At 40.3% G+C, this 22,914-nt stretch overlaps 3 protein-coding genes across 3 annotated transcripts; all 3 read right to left on the bottom strand.

Moving 5' to 3' along the window:
• Window positions 1-8,332: 8,332 nt before the first annotated feature.
• LOC130997905 (tetrapyrrole-binding protein, chloroplastic-like) lies at window positions 8,333-9,411 on the bottom strand. The gene has a single exon (XM_057923332.1). The coding sequence runs from the start codon at window positions 9,216-9,218 to the stop codon at window positions 8,442-8,444; it is 777 nt and encodes a 258-aa protein (XP_057779315.1). The 5' UTR covers window positions 9,219-9,411; the 3' UTR covers window positions 8,333-8,441.
• Window positions 9,412-14,325: 4,914 nt separating this feature from the next.
• LOC130997892 (calcium-dependent protein kinase 24-like) lies at window positions 14,326-16,702 on the bottom strand. Its single transcript, XM_057923326.1, has 7 exons — window positions 16,061-16,702; window positions 15,856-15,979; window positions 15,478-15,774; window positions 15,275-15,390; window positions 15,025-15,192; window positions 14,719-14,952; window positions 14,326-14,658 (listed from the first exon to the last, which is right to left on the bottom strand). The coding sequence occupies exons 1-7, from the start codon at window positions 16,577-16,579 to the stop codon at window positions 14,521-14,523; spliced, it is 1,596 nt and encodes a 531-aa protein (XP_057779309.1). The 5' UTR covers window positions 16,580-16,702; the 3' UTR covers window positions 14,326-14,520.
• A 678-nt stretch (window positions 16,703-17,380) lies between these two features.
• On the bottom strand, window positions 17,381-22,809 carry LOC130997881 (probable E3 ubiquitin-protein ligase ARI8). The gene is made up of 10 exons (XM_057923317.1): window positions 22,676-22,809; window positions 22,499-22,588; window positions 22,127-22,234; window positions 21,864-21,954; window positions 21,660-21,749; window positions 20,726-20,773; window positions 19,743-19,814; window positions 19,052-19,151; window positions 18,842-18,968; window positions 17,381-17,996 (listed from the first exon to the last, which is right to left on the bottom strand). The coding sequence occupies exons 1-10, from the start codon at window positions 22,792-22,794 to the stop codon at window positions 17,729-17,731; spliced, it is 1,113 nt and encodes a 370-aa protein (XP_057779300.1). The 5' UTR covers window positions 22,795-22,809; the 3' UTR covers window positions 17,381-17,728.
• Between the last annotated feature and the right edge of the window lie 105 nt (window positions 22,810-22,914).

The following is a 22,914-nucleotide window of genomic DNA, read 5'->3' as shown; positions in this document are numbered from 1 at the left end:
CTTCCGGGGGGTGTTTGTTCGGATATTGAGAGGGCTTGTAGCAACTTTTGGTGGGGTGAGAAAGATATCGGTAAATGCATGCATTGGGCCTCTTGGGATAAACTTTGTTCGCCCAAGTCTAGGGGTGGGCTGGGCTTCCGCAAGTTAGCAGCTTTCAACCAAGCTTTGCTTGCTAAGCAAGCTTGGAGAATCATCAAAAAGCCAGGCTCCCTTCTGGCTCGTATTATGCAGAAACGGTACTTCAAGGATGGCAACTTTTTGGCAGCTCGGGTGTCACCAAACTCTTATTTTACCTGGCGTTCCATTTGTTGGGGTAAAGAGCTCTTATTGAGGGGGCTTCGTTGGAAAGTTGGTGACGGAAAAAGTATCTCCGCCTTTGAGGATAGTTGGATTCCGGGCTATGGTCCTTGCGGTGTCTGTCTGAGTCCGCCTTTTCAAGGGGCGACGGTCTCAGCTTTTCTTAATAATGACGGCGGATGGAATTTAGCCAAGCTTAAAGAGGCCTTCCCAACTTATCTGCTTGACGCTATCCTTTCAATTGACCCTCTTAAGGCGAATGGGAGTGATTGTCGCTTCTGGACTTTTGATGAAAAAGGCCACTACTCCGTCAAGTCTGGTTATTTGTGCGCGAATGATTTTTACGGAACTCCTGCCAACTCTTCCTCAATTGCGGGTTCAGAATGTGTTGGTATCAAATGCAAATCCATACAATAATACCAATGCAGCGGAAACAATTTATAACGCACATACAACCGAGAAACGTCCCCAATCTTAGCAAACAAGAATATCTCCACAAGTAATCAAGATAATATGCAAGACGATAAATGAGACAAGAGATTTACGTGGTTCGGCAAATGCCTACGTCCACGGGAGCAACACCAATCGTAATATTGAAGAACTCCGACGATTCGCACAACCCGCGAACTCGTCACACAATGAATCGAGAATTACACCCAAGATGAGATCAACCTCTCACTCTCGTACACTCTCAAACCCACGCTGGAAAAACCCTCTTCAAATACCTCACAATCTCTCGTGTATATCACACCCCAATTCTCTCTGTTTTTCTCTCACAGCTCTCTCTGCTCTCACCTTGATGTCTGAAGCAAGAAGTGAGTATTCTCTTACGCTCACTCTCCCCCCTTACGACTTTCACTACAAAAAGCAAAAGGAAAAAGCAAAAAGTAAAAGCAAAAGAGAAAAGGGTTGTCCCCTTGTCTGCCACCAACAATTCTCCACCTCGTACTTCATTTGATAAACCTCAAATGTAGGACGAATACGAGCACCGCCCACGAACATGGACACCCGTACAAGCTGCACCACTTTTCCATGGTTGCCTACATACCCAATCCAGGGATCAAGCTCCTGTAGTTCGAACACAAAAGGATAAGCTCCACCTCACCCCAACACCGCCCCGAAAGGCTGTCCCGTTTGATTATCAACACGGGTTGATATGTAGCAAGTCTAAACAGTGTTGAAACTTGCCACCAGTCACCACCTTGGTTAACATGTCTGCTGGGTTTTCATCTGTGTGCACTTTCATAAGAGAAATATCACCTTCCTCTATGACATCCCGCACAAAATGATACCTGATATCAATATGCTTGGTACGAGCATGATGAACCTGATTCTTTGCCAAATGTATAGCACTCTGGCTATCACACCACAGGTCCACGCGATCCTGCTTAATCCCAAAATCACCCAGAAGACTCCACAGCCACAAAGCTTCCTTAACCCCCTCTGCCAAAGCCATGTACTCAGCCTCGATAGTGGAAAGAGCCACTGTAGCCTGCAACATCGATCTCCAACTAACGGGGGCACCGTGTACACAGAACACATATCCCGTAGTAGATCGTCGTCTGTCTAGATCACCCGCATAATCCGAGTCCACAAACCCATTAACCTGACATGTATTTCCACTAAAACACAATCCTGTGTCGCTGGTACCCTTCAAGTACCTAAGGATCCACTTCACAGCTTCCCAGTGTGTCTTTCCAGGATTAGCCATAAACCTGCTCACTACACTAACTGCTTGTGAAATGTCCGGACGTGTACACACCATAACATACATCAAACTGCCAACTGCACTAGTGTAAGGCACTTTCTTCATCAATTTTTTCTCTTCAGGTGAAGTGGGAGATAGCTTTCTAGAGAGCCTGAAATGAGGAGCCAACGGAGTTGCCACCGATTTTGCATCTTGCATCCCAAATCTCTGCACAACCCGCTCAATGTAGCTTTTCTGGCTCAGGAACAAAACACAGTTTGTCCTCTCTCTTCTAATCTCCATACCCAGTATTTTCTTAGCAGTGCCCAAATCCTTCATCTCAAACTCTTTACCAAGTTGAGATTTCAGTCTATCTATCTCCACCTTGCTCTTCGAGGCAATAAGCATGTCATCCACATACAACAAAAGATAGATATACTCACCTCCAGGAAGTCTCCGAATATAGACACAACAGTCATAATCACTTCTGGAATAACCATGCTTCAGCATGAAAGAATCAAACCGCTTGTACCACTGTCGAGGAGATTGCTTCAATCCATACATGGATTTCCTCAAGCGATAAACATGATCCTCTTTACCCTCAACCTTGTAGCCCTCAGGTTGACGCATATAAATCTCCTCCTCCAAGTCTCCGTGCAGGAAAGCGGTTTTGACATCGAGTTGTTCCAGCTCAAGATCACTGTGAGCCACAACACTCAACAACACCCGAATAGAAGTGTGCTTCACTACTGGAGAGAAAATCTCATTGTAGTCCACTCCCTCCTTCTGTGCATATCCTTTGGCTACTAACCGCGCCTTGTACCTGATCCCACCGAGCTCAGAATTATCCTCTTTCTTCTTGTAGATCCACTTACAACCAATAGCCTTCTTTCCTTTGGGCAAAGGTAGAACCCCCTCCAGAACTTGATTCTTCCGAAAAGACTCCATCTCTTCTTCATTCGCAGCCAACCAGCTTGAGCTATTCTTGTCCCGAATAGCTTCCTGGTATGATGCTGGCACCGCATCATCCTCTGGTAGTGCGCACCCGACCAAGTTTGCCTGCCCATAATGCTTCAAAGGCTGATCTGACCCCAGCTTTTGAACTCTCTTGTATGCTCGCTTTGGCCTAGTGGAAGCCAAATCATCCGCGAGCCGCTGTTGGTGTAAAACATCTACATTCTCTTGATCAAGAGCCTCGAGCTCAGACTCCTCATCAGTCTGTTCTCGAGTGTCTCCATGACCTACTTCTTGAACACGACTAGAACCTGGTTGATCCTTAGGTTCTATCTCGATCACCTGAGACTTGACCGTCTCATTTTCATCTTCACCGGGCATTGTAGCTTTAAACTTAGCTGCCATGGAATACTCATCAAAGATAACATCCCTGCTGATTATGAACTTTGAATTTTCTAAACACCACAAGCGATAACCCTTCACTCCAGTTGCATACCCCAAGAATATTGCCTTCTTGGCCCTCGCCTCAAGCTTTCCCTCGCTGACGTGATAGTATGCTGTGCATCCAAAAGTTCTGAGTCTCTCATAATCTGCATGTTCCCCAGACCATAGCCTGTATGGAGTATCTCCATCTAAGCTCGAATGTGGAGATCGATTTATGACATGAAGTGCTGTAAACATCGATTCTGCCCACCATTCTCTGCCTAGCCCTGCATGAGACCGCATGGACATTGCTCGCTCTCGCAGCGTGCGATTCAGTCTCTCCGCGACCCCATTCTGCTGTGGTGTATTCCTGACAGTCCAGTGCCTAGCAATTCCCTCCTGGTCACAGAACTTCTTGAAGGCACCATCTGTATACTCTGTACCGTTATCAGATCTCAATGTCTTCAATTTCTTTCCTGTCCTGTTTTCAACCATTGCTTTCCACTTCTTGAATGTGTCAAACACCTCATTCTTATGCTTCAAGAAATAAATCCAAGCATATCTAGAATAATCATCAATAAACGTGACATAGTACCTGGAGCCTCCCTTGGTGGTAACTGTAGCTGGCCCCCAGACATCAGTGTGCACATAATCTAAGATGCCTTTGCTCCTGTGTTTGCTGGCCCTGAACTGAACTCGGTGTGTTTTCCCGTACACGCAATGCTCGCAAAATTCCATGCAAGGCTTCTTCAAGTTCTTCAGCAAACCTTCTTGACAAAGTAGATGCAGGCCCTTCTCTGACATGTGTCCGAGTCTCCTGTGCCATAACCGGGTGTAGTCCCCTGGATTTCTACTAGTTCCATCTGCTCCAACTGCCGCACTTCCCGTCACTGTTGTGCCCAAAAGCGTATACAAATTTCTTTGACGGATACCCTTCATCACAACTAAAGAACCCCGAACAACCTCCATGACTCCATTCCAAGTGATAATTTTGCATCCACCGGAGTCCAAAGCACCAGCGGAAATAAGGTTCTTACATAGTTCCGGGATATGTCTCACATCCTTTAAGGTTCTGATAACCCCATCATGCATCCTGATTCTGATCGAACCGACCCTCACTGTTTTGCAGGAATGGTTGTTTCCCATCAAAACAGTTCCACCATCTATTTCCTCATAGGTAGTAAACCACTTTCTATTCGGAGACATATGATAAGAGCATCCCGAATCAAGTATCCACTTACCGGAGCTTTCCTCGTTACCCGTGGCATTGAAACACTCACCGATATCCCCTTCCTGCGAAGCAAAACCAGCTTCTTGTGTCCCTTGTACCTTCCCGCTGTTGTTGTACTTGTTCTTGTTTTTCTTCCAAGTTGTCTTCTTGCTGGGGCAATTCGCTTTGAAATGCCCAAGTTCCCCGCACTTAAAACATGGTCTCTCTGCAATAGGTTTTGAACTGGATCTAGCCTTTACTCCCTTGCCTTTCTCTCGATCACTTGTCTTGCCCCTCGTATACAATCCTTGTGCCTGCTCTTTGCTCCCACTAGTAGCCATGCCACTAGTTGCAATCTTTCGAAGATCATCCGCCAGGAGTGAAGTCCTAGTTTCATCCATCGTCAGAGTGTCGCCCATGAGCATCAAGGTTTGTACAAGATTTTCATACGATTTTGGCAATGAGAGTAATAGCATAAGAGCTTGATCCTCATCTTCCACCTTCACATCAATATCCTTCAAGTCCGATATGCACCTATCAAACTTGTTTAAATGTTCCTGGATAGGTGTACCTTCCTCCATCTTGCAAGTGTACAATTTGGATTTCAAGTAGATCCGATTCGTTAGAGTCTTCGTCATGAAGTTCGCCTCTAACTTCAACCATACTCCCGCGGCGGTTACCTCATTGTCCACCAAGAAAGCAACATCCCTCTCTAGGCAGAGAATGATCGACGCTCGTGCTTCAAGATCTAACTCTTCCCAATCCTCATTAGACATGTCTTCGTGCTTCTTTTCTTTACCCGCCAAAGCTTTGTGTAGCTTTTGTGAAATTAGCAAATTCTTCATTTGCATCCTCCAATAGGAAAAATCATTCTTCCCATTGAACCTTGCTATCTCATACTTTCTTATCTTGACCGCACCACTCGTAGACGTCATTTTTCAGCTTGTTTCAGATTTTCGTTTCTCTCAGGAATTTCGTCGAACACCTGGTATGCGCCTCTGCAAGGACCAGCTCAATACCCCTCAAATCTGAGCTCAACCACCCGAATTTGATATCAAGCTCTGATACCAATTGTTGGTATCAAATGCAAATCCATACAATAATACCAATGCAGCGGAAACAATTTATAACGCACATACAACCGAGAAACGTCCCCAATCTTAGCAAACAAGAATATCTCCACAAGTAATCAAGATAATATGCAAGACGATAAATGAGACAAGAGATTTACGTGGTTCGGCAAATGCCTACGTCCACGGGAGCAACACCAATCGTAATATTGAAGAACTCCGACGATTCGCACAACCCGCGAACTCGTCACACAATGAATCGAGAATTACACCCAAGATGAGATCAACCTCTCACTCTCGTACACTCTCAAACCCACGCTGGAAAAACCCTCTTCAAATACCTCACAATCTCTCGTGTATATCACACCCCAATTCTCTCTGTTTTTCTCTCACAGCTCTCTCTGCTCTCACCTTGATGTCTGAAGCAAGAAGTGAGTATTCTCTTACGCTCCCTCTCTCCCCTTACGACTTTCACTACAAAAAGCAAAAGGAAAAAGCAAAAAGTAAAAGCAAAAGAGAAAAGGGTTGTCCCCTTGTCTGCCACCAACAGAATGGAAGAGATTGTGGGCTCTTAATCTTCCTCCTAAAGTCAAACATTTTGCTTGGAAAGCTCTCCATAATTTTCTGGCGACTGACCTTAACTTGGCACGACACCATGTTACAGTTAAGGGCATCTGTTCCTCGTGTTTAAAGAATTGGGGAAGCACTACCCATTGCTTGATCTTTTGTGAGAAGCTGCGAAACGCATGGAAAGATACGATCTTCTGGACTGAACTTCGAAGATCTGGTCATCTATCGCTTGTCGACTTGTGTGGTGTTATTTTTGATAAGTGGGGCAAAGAGGGTCTGGAAAGTTGGATCTTCAAGCTGTGGCGAGCTTGGAAGTTTATCTGTGATTTGAGACATGGGAATATCAATGGAGATGCGCATGCTGATCTTTTGGAAAGTGATAACTTGCTTTCCACTTTTCAGAAGTTAAGGAAACAAGTTCTTATCTCTCAACGAGCTCTTCCTCCAGAAGGAGATTCCCGCTGGTTCCCTCCTTCCCGGGGCCTTCTTCGTCTAGATGTTGATGTGGCGTATGATGCGGATGGGCTTAAGTTTGGTGTTGGTTTTGTTGTGCGTGACCCACAAGGTGAGATTATTGCGGTTGCTTGTCAACCTATCGGGTTTATTGCTACTGTCTTGTTGGGAGAGCTTCAAGCTATGATGCTTGCTGTTGGTTTCTGTTTGGAGAACGACATTGGACCGGTGGTTTTATTTTCGGATTCCTTGCTTGCTATCCATGTCCTTCATGATGATTTTTTGGGCTCGGACTCCCTCTGTGACGAGCTTTGGGAGGTCTTTGATTATGCCCGGAAGCATGTGGTGGTCGACTTTTTTCACGCCCGGCGTGAAGCTAATAGAGCAGCTCATGAGCTTGCTCGCTTTGCTGTTGTTTCTAATGATGTAATGATTTGGAAGTCGGGATTTCCTTCTTGGCTTCTAAATATTGCTCTTTCGGATATCAATATATGATAGTTTCTTTCTCTTCAAAAAAAAAAAAAAAGAATTTGGTGTGTAGCGTATACATCGGAATTATCGAAAGCAAGACAATTTTGGAATCTAAAGGGAAAGTTATCGCACCCATAGCAAACAATACCTTGTTTTTGTTTGTATTTGGACATGCACAAAAGCAGTCAACATATATATATATATATAAATTAAATGCCCCGCTTAACTTTGTGTTTCTTCAATAAACAATTCATTAATTTTCTACTTTGTAACTTTTATCTTTAAATTATGTTACTTGTTATATTCCGTGCACACTCCTATGAAATATTCGTTCCATAAGAAATTAAAATATCAGTGTAATCTATCAGTGTATATTAGCTTATGAGTTTAATTAAGAGTCGCCAACAAATATATTGTAATGAATTCAAACAAAAGAATGAGATACTCAGCACTCCCATGGTGCATACAAACATTACATTCATATACTCATATTTTCTTAAAATTATACATCCAACTTACATTCTAATAAAAATATAAAATAAAATACATATAGGGGTTGTTTGGTTGAGTGGATATGTCTTGTCACTTAATCTCGAGACATCGTCACGTAAAATTAGTTATGACTTATGAGTTTTGGTCTATCCCATATGACAATTAATCTCGGGCCAATTCAATTTTAGGTAATCGCAAGACAATTCAACCTCGATCAACTCAATGCTCCCGTATTAAACCCTAATTAATACAACATCCATTTGGCCTCTCCGTCTCAATTCTATAGGTATATTTTCATTTTTTGGATGTCCTATAAACTGTAGTACTAATATTTTTTAACTTATTTATTTACTATACTCCTGTTTAATTCTTTGATTGACTCATTAAAAAAATAGATATGGTCCATGTGAATATATATATATATATATATATATATATATATATATATATATATATTTACTTGGAGGAGTTGGGGAGGGGGAGCAGTGTGGTTTGAACCCGGGACCTCAGTGTTCACACACAGGAGTACTTCTATAATTTTCTTTTCCAAAATTTTTTAGTCATTATAAATTTCAGTCAATCTATATAATTGGGACACATGAAGTATTTGATAAAAAGTACACGTGTACATAATTCGTCTCATAGTTATATTATTCATTTAAATGAAGACACACACACACAAATATCCAAATTCCCACAGCAACGTTAATTAAACCAATCAATTTATTGAATCCATTAACATTTAAAACCTTATATATTTAAAAAAGAAAAGAAAAAGAAAGATAGAAACACATGATGATTAATTTATGAGTGCTCAGAAAGAGTAGTTAGTTTGGAAGGCAGTCCCTCTCTTACTCAACGGTTTCATGTCCCTCTCTCTCTCCTGATTTTGGTTTTCATCTTCATCTTGGTCTTCATCTTCATCTCCATCAAACGCCGGATGAGTGAGAATGCAGTTGAGCAGCTGCGTCCCCCGCAGCGCATTCGTGAGCGGCAGGTGGCCCTCCGGCGGGCCCTCCTCCATCTCCCACACGAACTCCGTCGGAAAGCTCCGGTAGTTATACTGCTCCACCTCCGACCCCTCCAGCTTCTTCATCCACCCCACTTTTTTGAAAAAATTCGTGAAATCCTTCTTCGATTTCTTCCAAATCTTGCGCTGCACGCTGTACCCGAATCTGCCGTCGCTGTGCTGCCGCCACAGCGCGTCGATGGCGCGGAGCTCCTCCGCCGGGATGAACTGGACCTCCGAGAAGAACACGTACCCGCGCTTCACGGCGGCCTCGCCGGCCATGGCGATGATGAGGCGCCGCGTCTCCTCGTCGGCCTGCCGGAGGTTCTTCGCCTCGAGGTGGTGGCGGAGGAGGTCCAGGGAGGTCGAGTGAGAGGTCGAGGGGTTGGTTGTGGGGGTGCTTGTGGCGGCGGAGGTGGCCGCGAAGGAGGTGGAAAGGGAGGTTGCGGTGGTGGGGCTGGTGGTGGTGGTGGTGGTTCTGGGGCGGAGGGAGAAGGTGGTGGGAGGGCAGTCTATGGAGTGGCGCCGCCGCAGGGAGCGGTGGTAGTGCTGGTGTATGGAGTTGAAAGTGTTGGTGGACATTTTTTAGGGAGTAAATTTTTTCAAGAATTTGTGGATGGAATGATTCTTGTTATAAGAAAAAAGAAATTGATTGATTTTACTATAGTGTTTGTGTTATATTTTGTTGTATGTGATTTGGGAGTTATAGAGAGAGATAAGAGGAATTTGCATGTGGGGGTGGAGAGATAAGAAATGTGTGAAGAGTGGAGTGAATAGGTCACCACATAAAATAAAATGCTGGATTTTGATTGGCTGCGCGCGGGTGAGGTTGGATACTTTAGTTTTGTTTTCGTATCGTTATCTTTCGACAAATATGAAAATAATTAGTGTTAATTGCATGTAATATCATGAACTTAACGCGAAATTCAAATTTAGCAAGAATTTAAAAAGTTCCAATTAATATCACTACCTATGCCCCGTGTCCAATTTTAGCACCGTTTTTTGACGTGGCTTGTCGGCACATGCTTCGATCCTACGTGGCTTGCCGGTACAAGCTTCCGACCGGCGAGCCAAGCTCTCTCTCTCTCTCTCTTTCTCTCTCTCTCTTCCGCCGCCTTCACCCTCACCTCCTCCTCTTCCACAGCCCACGCCTCTCACCTCCTCCTCGCGATTCCGGCGACGAGTGCCGCCGCCTCCACCCTCACCTCCTCCTCTTCCACCGCCCACGCCTCTCACCTCCTCCTCGCGATTCCGGCAACGAGTGTCACCGCCTCCACCCTCACCTCCACCTCTTCCACCGCCCACGCCTCTCACCTCCTCCTCGCGATTCCGGCAACGAGTGCCGCCGCCTCCACCCTCACCTCCTCCTCTTCCACCGCCCATGCCTCTCACCTCCTCCTCGCGATTCCGGCGACGAGTGCCGCCGCCTCCACCTCTCACCTCCTCCTCGTGATTCCGGCGACGTGTGCCGCCAATTCCAGAATTTTCAGAATTTTCAAACCCTACCCCCAATTTCAGAATTTTCAGTCGCGCCGCCGCCGCCCTCTGCGCGATTCCCCTTCTCGGCGACTCCCCTCCTCGCGACGCCGCCACCCTCATCATTCTGGTAGGCTGAGGTGGGGGGAGGGGGGGTCGGGGTCGTCGCGCCGCCCTCTGCAAACCCGCCGATTTTAGCCCCCCCTCTCTCTCTCTCTTCGGAGTACGTGGCAATGACGTGTCTACCGGAAGACACGTCATTGCCACGTGGTTCTGTCGAAAAACAAAACGGTGCTAAAATTGGACACGGGGCATAGGTAGTGATATTAATTGGAACTTTTTAAATTCGTGCTAAATTTGGATTTCGCGTTAAGTTCATGATATTACATGCAATTAACCCAAATAATTAATATCGAATTCATGTACTTACATTTTATGTTGATAACGTGCATTGTGTATACAATAATGGCACCATATCGTATTCGTACCAAAATATGAGATCGAATATTGTTGTAGAGAATATAATTTTTTTTTTTGAGAAATAGAGAAAATAAAATTAAGAGTGCTTAAGGAGACTCATTCTTAGGATACTCTTGTGTCTTTGTATTTATGTGTCACATTGTTAGATTTATTGATTTAATAGTGTTTATTATAGAAATAAAATTTGTTATAAATTAATAATAAGCCTTAACATCTATTTTAAAAAAATATAGCTTAAAAAATTATATTGTTCTAATTGTAGAATAACTAATCCTTAATAATTAATTTTTAACCAACAAACTGAAATTAAATACTAATGTCCTAAAACACAATAATACTAAGTCACAATTACAAAAGTTAACTAAAACACATGAAATTAAGATTGGGCAGATTGTGGCAGCTGCAGCGCACAAGATTGGCAGGACGGAGACCATTTTGATGGAGGAGCTTCATGCACTTTTGCTTGGTGTGGGCTTTTGTATGGAGAATGCTTTGTTCTCGGTTATGGTCTTTACTGATTCTATTCTTACTGTTCATGTTGTTGATGAGAGGTTTAGAGGTTTGGAGTCTCTTAGCGATGAGTTGTTTGATGTTTTCTCTCATGCTAAGAGGTTTGTTGTTGTTGAGTTTTGTTATATGCGTCGTGAGGCTAATAGAGCCGCTCACTGTTTGGTGAATTTCGCTGCTTGGTCTTCTGGTGTAACTACTTGGAAGTCGGATTTTCCTATCTGACTCTCAGATATTGCACGCCGTGATTTAATATGATGTTCCGTTTTCCTTCAAAAAAAAAAAGATTGATGAAGAAAATGGGGGAAGAGCTAAAATTATTGAAAATGGGATACAAATAATAAAACATTAAAAGTGAGATAGATGATCTCGAATTCTTTCCGTTGAGTTTTAAATCCCTGGCTATTTTAACTTTTTTTTAATCTGTGGGTCTATTCTGATTGTTTTAGATATTGAATTTCCTTTTTGAGGTAAAACCATTGAAAATAATATGTTGAACTCTCTGTCATCCATCTCAAAATAGCATCATCATTTATGTTGGTTCCACCACATATGTGCCTGTGGTGCAATTTCCGTTTACGTATCCTTTTCGCAGTAAATTCCAAATTTCATTTCCTGAAATATAGTTTTAATTAAATACTCCCTCACTCCGTCCACGAAAGAACTTCCTATCTTTTCTTTTTGGGTTGTCCACAAAAGAACTTCCTACCTATTTTTGGACAATACCCCACCACTTATAATAACTCTTACTTTCACTTTTTCACAACTCTCAATATTAATTATAATACTTTTTCACCACTCTCAATACATTCAACAATTTTTTCTCCACTTTTAATACACTCAATAATATTTTTCTTAAAACGCGTGTCACTCCCTCCTAGGAAGTACTTTCGTGGACGGAGGAAGTATAACATGAATTCGAAAATATTCGACCTCACAGATGCACTTTAATTTACAAAGAAATATGCTGAAAAATTGAAAATAAGACTAAAACGATGACCCTAAATGTTTCAAGATATAGCTAAATGCAATACCTTATACAGTTATACTATTAGATTGTAGATTCTTTATGGGAAAACGTTGCTTCAAATCCAAAATTTATTTTAATATATAGCAAATATATTATTAAAGATATTAATTAAATTCACAAATTATCTATAATTCATTGAAAATGTCCCGAATTATCGATAATTTATTAAAAATGTTTAAAGATCATTTTCGAGCTTCAAATGTCGAAGTGGCTCGCCTAATATCGCACTGAAATTATATTTACATTTTTTTGAATAATGATTTAGCCCATATGCAAATGTTAAGTGTGGAGGGGTATAAAGTTAACCTCTAGGGAGTCGCCTCAAAAAACTCTTTTTCCTTTCACTTTCCCCCATCAAATAAAATGATCCACTCTCACTAACTGAACCCCTATTTTCTACCAAATTACTCCACCCCGTTCCGCTTCAAATAATCCAAAAAAATTGGACACAAAAATAAAGGAATGTGTGATATAGGTGTAAAGTGGTGATGAGATCATCCAAAAAATAATATTATTAAATATTTTTAAATTTAGATTGGGTCATTTGAAATGGGACAACCCAAAATAAAAATTAGGTCATTTGAAGTGAGACAAAGAGAGTATATTATATGTTGACGGGCCTAACATCATGGTGGGCTTTATTTGTAGGCCTAAAAACTGCCTCTTAATTCGATTGATTGGGTAATTATATTCACAACCTTCATTTTACTCACTACATCTCCCATATAAACTGATAATTATAAATTTATTATTTCATTCTATAATTTATGTTATTTTTTTCATAGTCAAATTAAATCTCTATTTTTGTATAGCTCCCAACTACACGCAAATGCAAATTCATGGGGTACAAACTCTTCTTGATTCTTTTCATAGCCAAATTAAATTCCAAATTTTATTATTTTAGTCGAGGAAGACATTAACGTAGGACTATGCTAGCGTCTGACATAGGCCTCTTGGCATTGGACTTCCACCTCAATTAATTCATTCAAACTCTTAAAATCCTATCGTCTTCCTCAGCGTGCTATATACAAAATGGTACAATTATACTCTGTTTTAATAAATTTTGAAACGTACCATATCAATTGGTTGTAGCAATAAGAAAACCCACCGCTTCTCTAATCACCTTAGGGTGCGTTCTCTTTGGTTGTAAATTTATCATGGGAAAATGAATGATAAACAAAATTTCACCCTTTAAATCCTTCATTTCTTTTCCCTCATTTCCTATTTGACCCTTACTCATTCCTCATTTACACTACAAATGAGGGATAATATTATCCATCAGAAAATGGTGTGATAATATTATCCCTTCTTTGTAGTGAAAATGAAAAATGAGTAAGGATTAAGTAGGAAATGAGGGAAAAGAAAGAAATGATTTAAAGAGTGAAATTTTAGTTATCCATTATTTTCCCATGATAAATTTACAATCAAAGATAACGCACCTTTAGACAGAAAAAACAATATTCTCAAATCATCATGCTCCCACCTACGAGGCTAAGCCTGAGAGTTCCAGCGGGACAATGTCAAGACTTATATATTATATATGTTGGAAATCAAAAAAATATATTACCTCTAGGAATGGTGCCATGCAATAGCCGTTGCCGGGCCAAAACTCATAAGTGCTTGCAGCGCTACCATTACAGACTCTGATACCTGCGTCGATGGCTTGACTATGAGAAGACCTATGTGAGCGTCGCCATCACAGACGCTGATAGACGATAGTTCTGCGTTAATGGCTTCCTCGACTAAAATAATAAAATTTTGAATTTAATTTGGCTATGAAAAGAATTAAGAAGAGTTTCTATAGTGAATTGTGTTTGCGTATTGCTGGGGGCTAGACAAAAGTAGAGATTTAATTTGGAGCTATGATTTATAGGGTAAAATAGTAAATTTATAATTATTATTTTATTTGGGGACCTATAGTGAATAAAATGGAAGTTGTGAATAGAATTACACCGATTGATTTTGTAAGTATGTTTTGATAATCAATTTTGACATATGCAATCAACTAGTGTTCTTGTACACGTCAATACATGTGTGATTCAATTATGGACAAGTAAATGTAAATAAATATGGGATTTGGTGAAATATGAATATTTGAAATTTATGTGTAGGCTAAGGCCACACCGGATGCGATACAAAACAGAAGTTTCCAATAAATATAGTATTAACCTCCGGTTCCGCACCAAATAGTACGTCTATCTTGGAAATGATCACTCACTCTCTATTCAATATTCATCCCAAAAAAGAAAGAAAAAATAAATTATAGAGAATGAAGAAACGCATCCAACATTATAAGTTGGCCAAACTTGAACATTAAACCAACTTTAGAGGACATATTGGGCGCGAAAAAAAGAAAAAGAAAAAGAAAAAACAAGGAAGATCGAATTAATCTCAAATAGAGGTATCCTTATTAAAGAGTCTGCAGCTAAGAGCATTAAGCATAGCCCGTGAGTACTGCCGTGATTCCATTTTCCAATCCATTCCCGTCGTCATCATGGCCTTGAACTCCGGGTAACTGATTCTCCCATCCTACACACCAACCATATCAATTAATACTAACATATGATTTAATTAATTTGAATTTTGTACCTTGTCCACATCGGCATCGTAAATAATGTCATGTATGACTTGCTCGTTGGCGGGGCCAAAATGATCGTCCAACAAAGCTTCTTGCAGCTCCTCGAACTCAATGTATCCACTCCCATCTTTATCGAAATACAGAAATGCTTCTCGCAAAAGTTCTTCGTTGTTGATCTTTTTCAAGTGAACAGCCAACGTCACAAACTCTTCACAGCTTAGCGTCCCATTTCCGTCAAGATCAGCCTATGTAATAGATGTTTGATTAAAAAAAGAAGAAGAAGAAGAAATAAAAATGATGAATTGAGGAGTAGTTACGGCATCGAGCAGTATCTGGACGTCGTGATCGGGGACGGGCTGGCCGATCATGTACAACCCGTCTTTCAATTCTTGGAAGTTAAGGTGCCCGTTTTTATCTGTGTCCATCATGTGGAACATTTCTTTGATGCCATCTACTTGGTCGTCGGGCAAGTTTTCTGCCACCACCTATATATATATATATATCACACCATCTATATCAATTGGAGTACTATATGTTTTTCTTTTCCAATTAATTAATTAAACTTACTCTTAGGACTCTCTTCTTGAATTTATTCATCAAAGAGAACTGCTTGATTCTTGTTCTTACGCGGTCGCCCAAAGGAACGTTTGAAACTTTGTCAGCATTTTGTATCCATGGGTGTTCTACATGTACAAAATACGTACAATATTCCAATTAATTAATTAGAAGATGCATGAAATATATATATATAAATGAAGATTATGAATTACGTAGGACTTGATCAACGGTGAGACGACTGAAGGGAGTGGGGTCCAGCATGCCCTTGACGAGTTCTTTAGCTTCCTCACTAACTTTAGGCCATGGATCCCTCTTGAAATCTATCTGTCCGTACACAATTGCCTGTGCTATTCCTTCTTCTGTTTCTGCCCAAAAAGGAGGAACTCCACACAGAAGAATGTAAAGAATCACACCAGTACTCCAAATATCAACTTCTGCTCCATAATTGCGCCTCAGCACCTCTGGTGCCATGTAATATGGGCTCCCAACTATCTCTGTAAATCTTTGACCTATTTCATCATCATACCATGCATACATCATCATCAATTAAAACCCAATTCATCCAATCCAATATATAAATAAAAACTCACCTGGTTCGAAGAAAATGGAAAGCCCAAAATCAATGGCTTTCAAGGGAGAATTTTCGCAAGAGTTTGCATATAAAAAGTTCTCAGGCTTAAGATCTCTGTGAATGACTCCATGAGCATGGCATACCTGCATGCATGCGGTATAATTATACTCCATAATATAGAGAGAGAGAGAGAATATGTATATATGTTTAATTAATTACGGTACCTTGACGACCTCAAGAATGGTCTTGGTGACTTGAGCAGCAGCCCTCTCAGTGTAATGGCCTCTTGCAACAATCCTATCAAAGAGCTCACCACCCCCACACACCTCCATCACCAAATAGATGGCCTCTTTATCTTCATAAACCTCCTTGTAACTCACAATATTAGGGTGTTTGGGGAGATGCCTCATGATCTCCACCTCCCTGCGCACGTCCTCCACGTCCACGTCCGTGCGCAGCTTGCTCTTCGATATCTTCTTGCACGCAAACTTCTCCTCCGTCGCGTCGTTGAAGCACTCGTACGTCACCCCGAACTCGCCCCTCCCGAGCTCCCGCCCCAGCCTATACTTGTTGAAGATGTCGTTTCCCGTCGGATCCCACAGCACCTGGATGGGCCGCGACAGCCGCAGGGGCCGCGGCCCGCCCTTGCCGCCGCCCTTTTCGTTCAGCTTCTGCTGGCCGTGCCTCTGATCCCGCCTCCTGAAGAGGACGCTTCTTCTTGGTATGGACATGCATGGCCCCATGGGATTTTTCTTCTTTTTATATGATTTTCAGGTATTTCTTTTCCTCTTCTTTCTTGAGAGGAACTTTTGCTTTTGCTTACAATCCCATGGGAACAAAAATGGGAGGGGGAATCTGAGACGGAGATAAAGTTGTTGCCCATTTCTTACCTCGCCCGACTCTCCCGCCTTTCGCTCCGGCCCTTTTAATCTCTTTCCCTTTTTTTATTTTTATTATTTCATCACTTGTAATTAAGAGGTCACAAAAATGAGATACCAATTTGTAATAAAAACAAAAATGTCTTCTTCATACATTACAAATATATCTTTGCTTTGGACGCTCGTTTTGCTTGTGATAATGATCAAAATTGGAGATGTACATGCACATGCCTCGTTTTATAAGTGACTTTTTTTTTAATTGTTAATTAGATACCTACCCAGTTCCCTCTAGATTCCAAATCTCCATATTTTGAGAAATTTTGCAAAAATCAATCATTTTTTGCAGTAATGTATCGATGGATTTGTAGCGTCATGTCATGCATGAAAGCCAATTGTCAATGAATGTGGTGGTGATTGATTCAACTACGCTTGGCTTAAATATTTTAGTCTCCTTCCAATCGAGCAACTTTTAAGAGTCGTCATCTTCAATATATATATAATTTCTCATTCTTTTCGAGAAAATAATTATAATACGTCCCAAATTTCCAAAGCTAAATCAATCTTTAAACACTTCTCTCAAATTAAATAACCAAGAACAAGCTACGGCACAAGCCTGTCCAAGCGTCGAGAGCTACTGTAGAAAACAGGAAATTTAAGTACCACATGTAATCACAAGCACACCAACATGCAGCATATTTAAGGATATTTCCTGATACCACCAAGTTTGACAACAAGTTCCCAAGTCCGAACATGGTCACATTTTCTCTTTTTTTTTTCTTTTCTAATTTAACTATGGGACAAGTCACAAGGACCAAATATTTTAGAAGGTAACTTGTATTTTAGCATAATACACAGACTATTTACAAACAAGATTTAGATCATAAAACAACACCCCACACATTTCTCCCAAACCCAATAATTAACTGCTACCCGTCATCTTTTTGAATCCTGTGCATCTCACAACAAAACATGCTACGGAGGAAGGTTTTCTGTTTTGTGCCTCCAGAGCATACCTCAACGGCGGTGGTTACACACATGGCATGCAGTTGCGGATCGAGCATTTACATACGTACACTTATCGCATGGCCAATTTCCCGAATCATCTGCGTTTCTGGCTGATGTGCCCGTCTTTGAAGATCCCTTCCCTCTTCCCCCTTTATTACTCTTGCTAGTCCCTGCTGCAGTTTTTGAGCTCATCTTGTTGCATACTGCCTGTGAATCTACATCTGAAAGCCCATTCTCCAGTGCTCTAACCAGGTTTTCAAAGTAGTTCCGTGTCACGCTGTAACAAAAACAAAGGAAAAACCTCTAGCGTCCCCCTTGTTGGAAATATACATGCGCAAGTAATATTTAATAATGACAAACAACGTATAAAACCCTCTCATCGACTAAAAATATTAGAGATTTGAAAAGATTTGCCATCTTCAAACAGATCAACAAAAGAGATAAAACATACTGAGAAAATAGGAGGGTAAATCAACAAAGCAACTCGTGTAAGAGTAATCTGATCTTATATTAGCTCACACTGAGACCACGTGACTGGGGTAAGTCCCTGACCCTTTTTTTTTCGTATATAAGCTTTCATACAGTGACAGGCAAAGGTTCTTTTGTGTATGTTAATTGATTTCTTATTCTTTTCCCTTTTCAATTGGGATTTTCGATCAGTTTCAATTTTAATAGTAGTGCTGGATTTCAGGTCAGTTAGCTTTCGTAAACTTCAAATATAATATACCATTATAAATGTGTATGACAGGTGTGATATTACAATTAGTTATTTCTATGAATCCTTGATTGTTTGATTGGTTTAAGCGGTCTTATTTCAATAATTAGTATAGGTTAAAATGTCCTTTGTAAAGAAACAGATTACTTGTTTGAAATTTGAAAATACTAAATTTGAAAATTACTACATTTCAATAATTAAGCTTATAGACCTCTTGGCTAACTTATTATTTGAGATAGGTTAAGTGTTATAGTCAGATACGTTAATCTGCTTAATAATGATAAATCTTGGTTAAGGCTTCAGTTCCACTTTATGTCATATAATTCTTGGTAAATAGGAATTATTAATTGGTTAAATTTAGGGTGTTAAAATTCAAGCACAACTTATAGTATGCAACAATAAACTACCTTGTCAGACCAGCAAGTTTGGTGCGGAAGTCATTAAAATCTTTTGATGGACCCTCAGAATTAAGGTAATTCATTAGCTCTTTCTCAGCACATTGATGAAGCCTCTCCAGACCAGCTTCCGCTTCGCCTAGAGTTATCAATATTTAAATAATAAATCACAGGAATAACCCACAGAGAGCGCAAGCAGGTTATAGGAGAATGTTGTGATACCTTGTAAATACTCAAAGAACTGTTTTTTTGTATGTTCAGCCTCAGGTAGATAGTATCCATATGCATAAGTCCATTTTAGAACCCTCCTGCATTCAACTATCTGCACAAATGTTCAAAGTTCATGCATCACCATACATATACGAAAAAGACAACAAAAAGCAAATATAGTCGGGTCCAAAACTTTCAAGGTAACATATAATAAAATAAGGAATATAAACTGCTGCCGCAGCAAGTAAGAAATCAATGAACCAATGTACGGCAGTTTCCAACTGCAAGATATCTAGACTAGAGAAAATGATACCCAAGAATTGGAAACAATTGTATTGACAGCTGCATTTGTACTTCCCTTCTCAGGCAAAAGGAAAAGAGAATGGGAAGAAACATTATCCTAGTTTTACAAGATAGGCTTCTCTTTCTGTTCAACCCAGCAAATAAATAAAAGATCTTGGCATTTATAAATTGGACCAAGGTCAATTATGAGAACATGACACAGCAAATCAACCGAAACCCCAGAACAGAAGATAGTCTCAAAACATTTACCACCAATATACGAGATATTTGTATTTTAGTAATGGAAATGTAAGTGTCACGACATCTGCTTTATACAGTTAGGACACACTTGCAATCATTAGATTATGATGACTGAAATCAACCCCTACAGTTCAACTTACAGTACTTGTTCAGAGCTTACCTGTTGCCAGGCTTCTATTATGAACTTCAATTGTGACTCAGGCTGGGATTGAACTTCACTAAGCTTCTCAAGCTGGAGTGGAAAAAGAATGAATATTATAAAACCAAATTGAAGGGTGAACATAATTAAATAAAGAACATATCAAATTATAGAGCAGTAGAGGGACGTAATAAGACATCTTAAGATGCAATTTCGGATATTTATAGCTATGGCTATCATACAGAAACCAAAACACTACAGCACTCCTTAAACTGGTTCGGTTCTCTTGACAGTCCAACATACACTAACATTTATCCCATGATATAAGATTTGTTTGGTTACTGTAAGTGTGTGGGAACCTAATGCAGAGGGAAACCCTCAATCACTTACTTGGAGTCATCATAAGTTCCTTTATAAGGTGGTTACAGAGGAGATTGAGGAGCCAATCTTATAGATTCCTACCAAAACTTCATTAATTTCAGACCAAGGAGAATTTGAAACAATTTTTGTTGAAAGAGGAGCACAAAAAAGGTTTTTCATGAGAGGCTTCAAATGATCTCACAATATTTTGTATGGATGCTGAATCTCATCCTTCATGTGTCTTGGTTTTCATGTGACCTGCAGGTCATTTGTTTACAAGTACCATTTTCAACAGAAGGTGGATGAGACTGAGAGCCATCACAGGATAATGCAATTACTAAAAGGGATAAGGTTTTAGACCTGTCGGTGCTATAACAGATCCGCTATAATTGTGACATTTGGTTAGCGGGATAGTATAGAAGGTGTTTATCTAAGCTTATGTTGAAAATTATTAGAAGTTTTCCGCTCAATTGAGCAGGAATGCTTACAATATAGTTCAAGTGACAAGTATCTGATGCCACACTTTTTAGCAGATCATGAACAACTCTTCTTTCTAAACAATCATAATGGACACAGATAGAGAACCACAGCATTCATCCATTATCATTTGAAGATATAGACTAATGGAGGCAGGAAATCCTTACATGTACACTTTGCATTTGAAGCAGATCGGCCAGTGCTTTTTGCCTTGACTGCATTGAATAAGCTTAAGTTGCAGGTTATGCCGAAAAAAGGAAACACTGAACTTAATACTAACAAAAGAACATCATGTAAGCTCATTGTGATAGTGGAATGATAAAATAGATTCAAGAACTTACGATAATCTCAATGTATCCTAAAATTGACAAAATTAGAAACTTAGAGAGAGTTTTCAAAAGGGAAGTGAACCAATCCCAATTCATCCAACATTGCCCAGATTTAGAGAACCCACAACACCAACTGCCTGCAGGTTTTAAAAGATACTAAACTTCTACGGTTCTACCACAGCTCATCTTCAGTCCAATGTAGATATATGAGTCAGAGAGACCCCCCCCCCCCCCCCCCCAAATAATATAAAGTAAGATACGGAAAATGGGATATATTAGTGACAGAAGGCAGTATTTCTTTACACACACTTGACCACTTATCACACTGAACCACTTCAATGTCAATGCTCCACAGTTACCATCACAAGATCACAGAAACTGCTTGTGCCATTTCTCATGGATTAGGTCAAAGGATACATAGCTGTTATAGTCAATCAAAATTCAAGATTAGGCTAAATAGTTAGTCATTGCTTTCTAAGCACTTTCAGAACATAAACTAATTAGTCATTAGATTCAAGTAGGGTCTCAACATTTGTGGCCACACTTTCCAGTTCTTCCTGTATAAGTATAACCTCTTAACTAAGCTTTAGGGTAGATTAGCTCATATAATTATTTTCATGTGCTAGGTCTGATTGAAAAACTGTCAACTGGAATCCTCATGCCAACCAAAAAATGTATGAAATAGCCACAACGAAGCTAATGACTAAAAACAAACTATTGCATTATAGAAAAGACGTCAGTTTATGAGATAACTGGGAATCAAGTAGCATACCGATTGGTTGGATGCCCATCGCTCATAATAATGAGTGTATCTTTCCAAGGAGTTCTTGGCCATCTCCCTCCTCCTTTCTGCTTCATCATACTGGACCCATTTTGCATTTCAGTCAAAAGAAAGCAATCAGATTTAATGCACAATTACATGACAAAATGACATGTAAAAGAAGACTCTAGCAACATAAATCTTTGTATTACATACCACTCCCTCTTGCTTTGCTGCTTCATAACGGTTGCATGCGTAGAAACCTCCAGTTCTCTCACCATGTTCTGACCATTGACCAAGACACAACCTGAAAAGAATAAGATGCCAATGTTTGGTATAGTTCTTGGCAATCGAGGTAATTACTATAATTAGGGGTTTGAATGAAACAGATAAAATTCAGCCATAACACAGGCGCAAAAGGCGAAATATGTGTTCCATGAAACATTGTGGTTCAAACGCAGAACGCTAGAAAAGCATACCAGCAAAATTCAAACTTGCACGGCGGAGTGCAAGTCATGTGCATGCAGCCTTGGTTCTTTTCAATCGGACGCTTGCACTTGGGACAGGGCTTGGAGTTGGCCAATATCCTAAAATTGACAAAATCGACATGAGGAATGTCATGCACTCACACACTATGAGACCAAGAACACAACCAAGAAGTATATACTATCTTGTAAACACAAATTAAAGAGTTAGAATTTTGATAGACCATATACATTATAAAAATTTCTACATAGCAACACAGGCAGGGAACATAAAATTTGTACAAAGCCATACTCCGGACTTATAAAATTTCTACATAGCAACACATTATGATGTCAGTTTCACCAAATTCATTCCAGAAAGTATACCAATTCATGTTCTCAGATTCTGCACTGTTTTTCAAAACCCACTTTGCCACAGTTTTCACAGTCCACCGGTCGATGAGCTTCTTCTGCACACTGATCATAGCACCAGCTCATAATATTTAACTTGAGTTCCTCATGAAGAAAATGAAGACGGTAAATACATAACAAACCCCAACTCACATTCCAACAGAAGCTATACGAACAACTGCAAGTGACATCATAGCTCCCACTACCAACAACAAATTCCACAGCTGAATCACAACCAGGAGCAGGGCACCACTTAATCTGTAGGGGAACATAAGAGAAAAACTGACACTTCCAAATATAGAGTCCTCAATGAATGAGGAGAATCAGCTAAGGCATAATATGCCTGTTATCAAGATGAAGCAAAACCGATTCTGTGATTTATACAATTTGCA

Source organism: Salvia miltiorrhiza, chromosome 1 (assembly GCF_028751815.1).
Source record: "Salvia miltiorrhiza cultivar Shanhuang (shh) chromosome 1, IMPLAD_Smil_shh, whole genome shotgun sequence".
Lineage (NCBI taxonomy): Eukaryota > Viridiplantae > Streptophyta > Magnoliopsida > Lamiales > Lamiaceae > Salvia > Salvia miltiorrhiza.
This window is presented reverse-complemented; position numbering and strand designations above follow the sequence as displayed.

What these genes read in the sequence shown, in the direction of transcription:
- LOC130997905 (XM_057923332.1), bottom strand. Translation starts at nt 9,218, where the DNA reads ATGTCCACCAACACTTTCAACTCCATACACCAGCACTACCACCGCTCC.
- LOC130997881 (XM_057923317.1), bottom strand. Translation starts at nt 22,794, where the DNA reads ATGTTCCCCTACAGATTAAGTGGTGCCCTGCTCCTGGTTGTGATTCAG. An exon ending in CAGCAAAGCAAGAGGGAGTG is followed by an intron (nt 21,750 to 21,863) that starts GTATGTAATACA and finishes AAATGGGTCCAG; the next exon opens with TATGATGAAGCAGAAAGGAG. An exon ending in GATGGGCATCCAACCAATCG is followed by an intron (nt 20,774 to 21,659) that starts GTATGCTACTTG and finishes TATTCAATGCAG; the next exon opens with TCAAGGCAAAAAGCACTGGC.
- LOC130997892 (XM_057923326.1), bottom strand. Translation starts at nt 16,579, where the DNA reads ATGGGGCCATGCATGTCCATACCAAGAAGAAGCGTCCTCTTCAGGAGG. An exon ending in TTCCATTTTCTTCGAACCAG is followed by an intron (nt 15,775 to 15,855) that starts GTGAGTTTTTAT and finishes ATGATGAAATAG; the next exon opens with GTCAAAGATTTACAGAGATA. An exon ending in ACGATGCCGATGTGGACAAG is followed by an intron (nt 14,659 to 14,718) that starts GTACAAAATTCA and finishes GTTGGTGTGTAG; the next exon opens with GATGGGAGAATCAGTTACCC.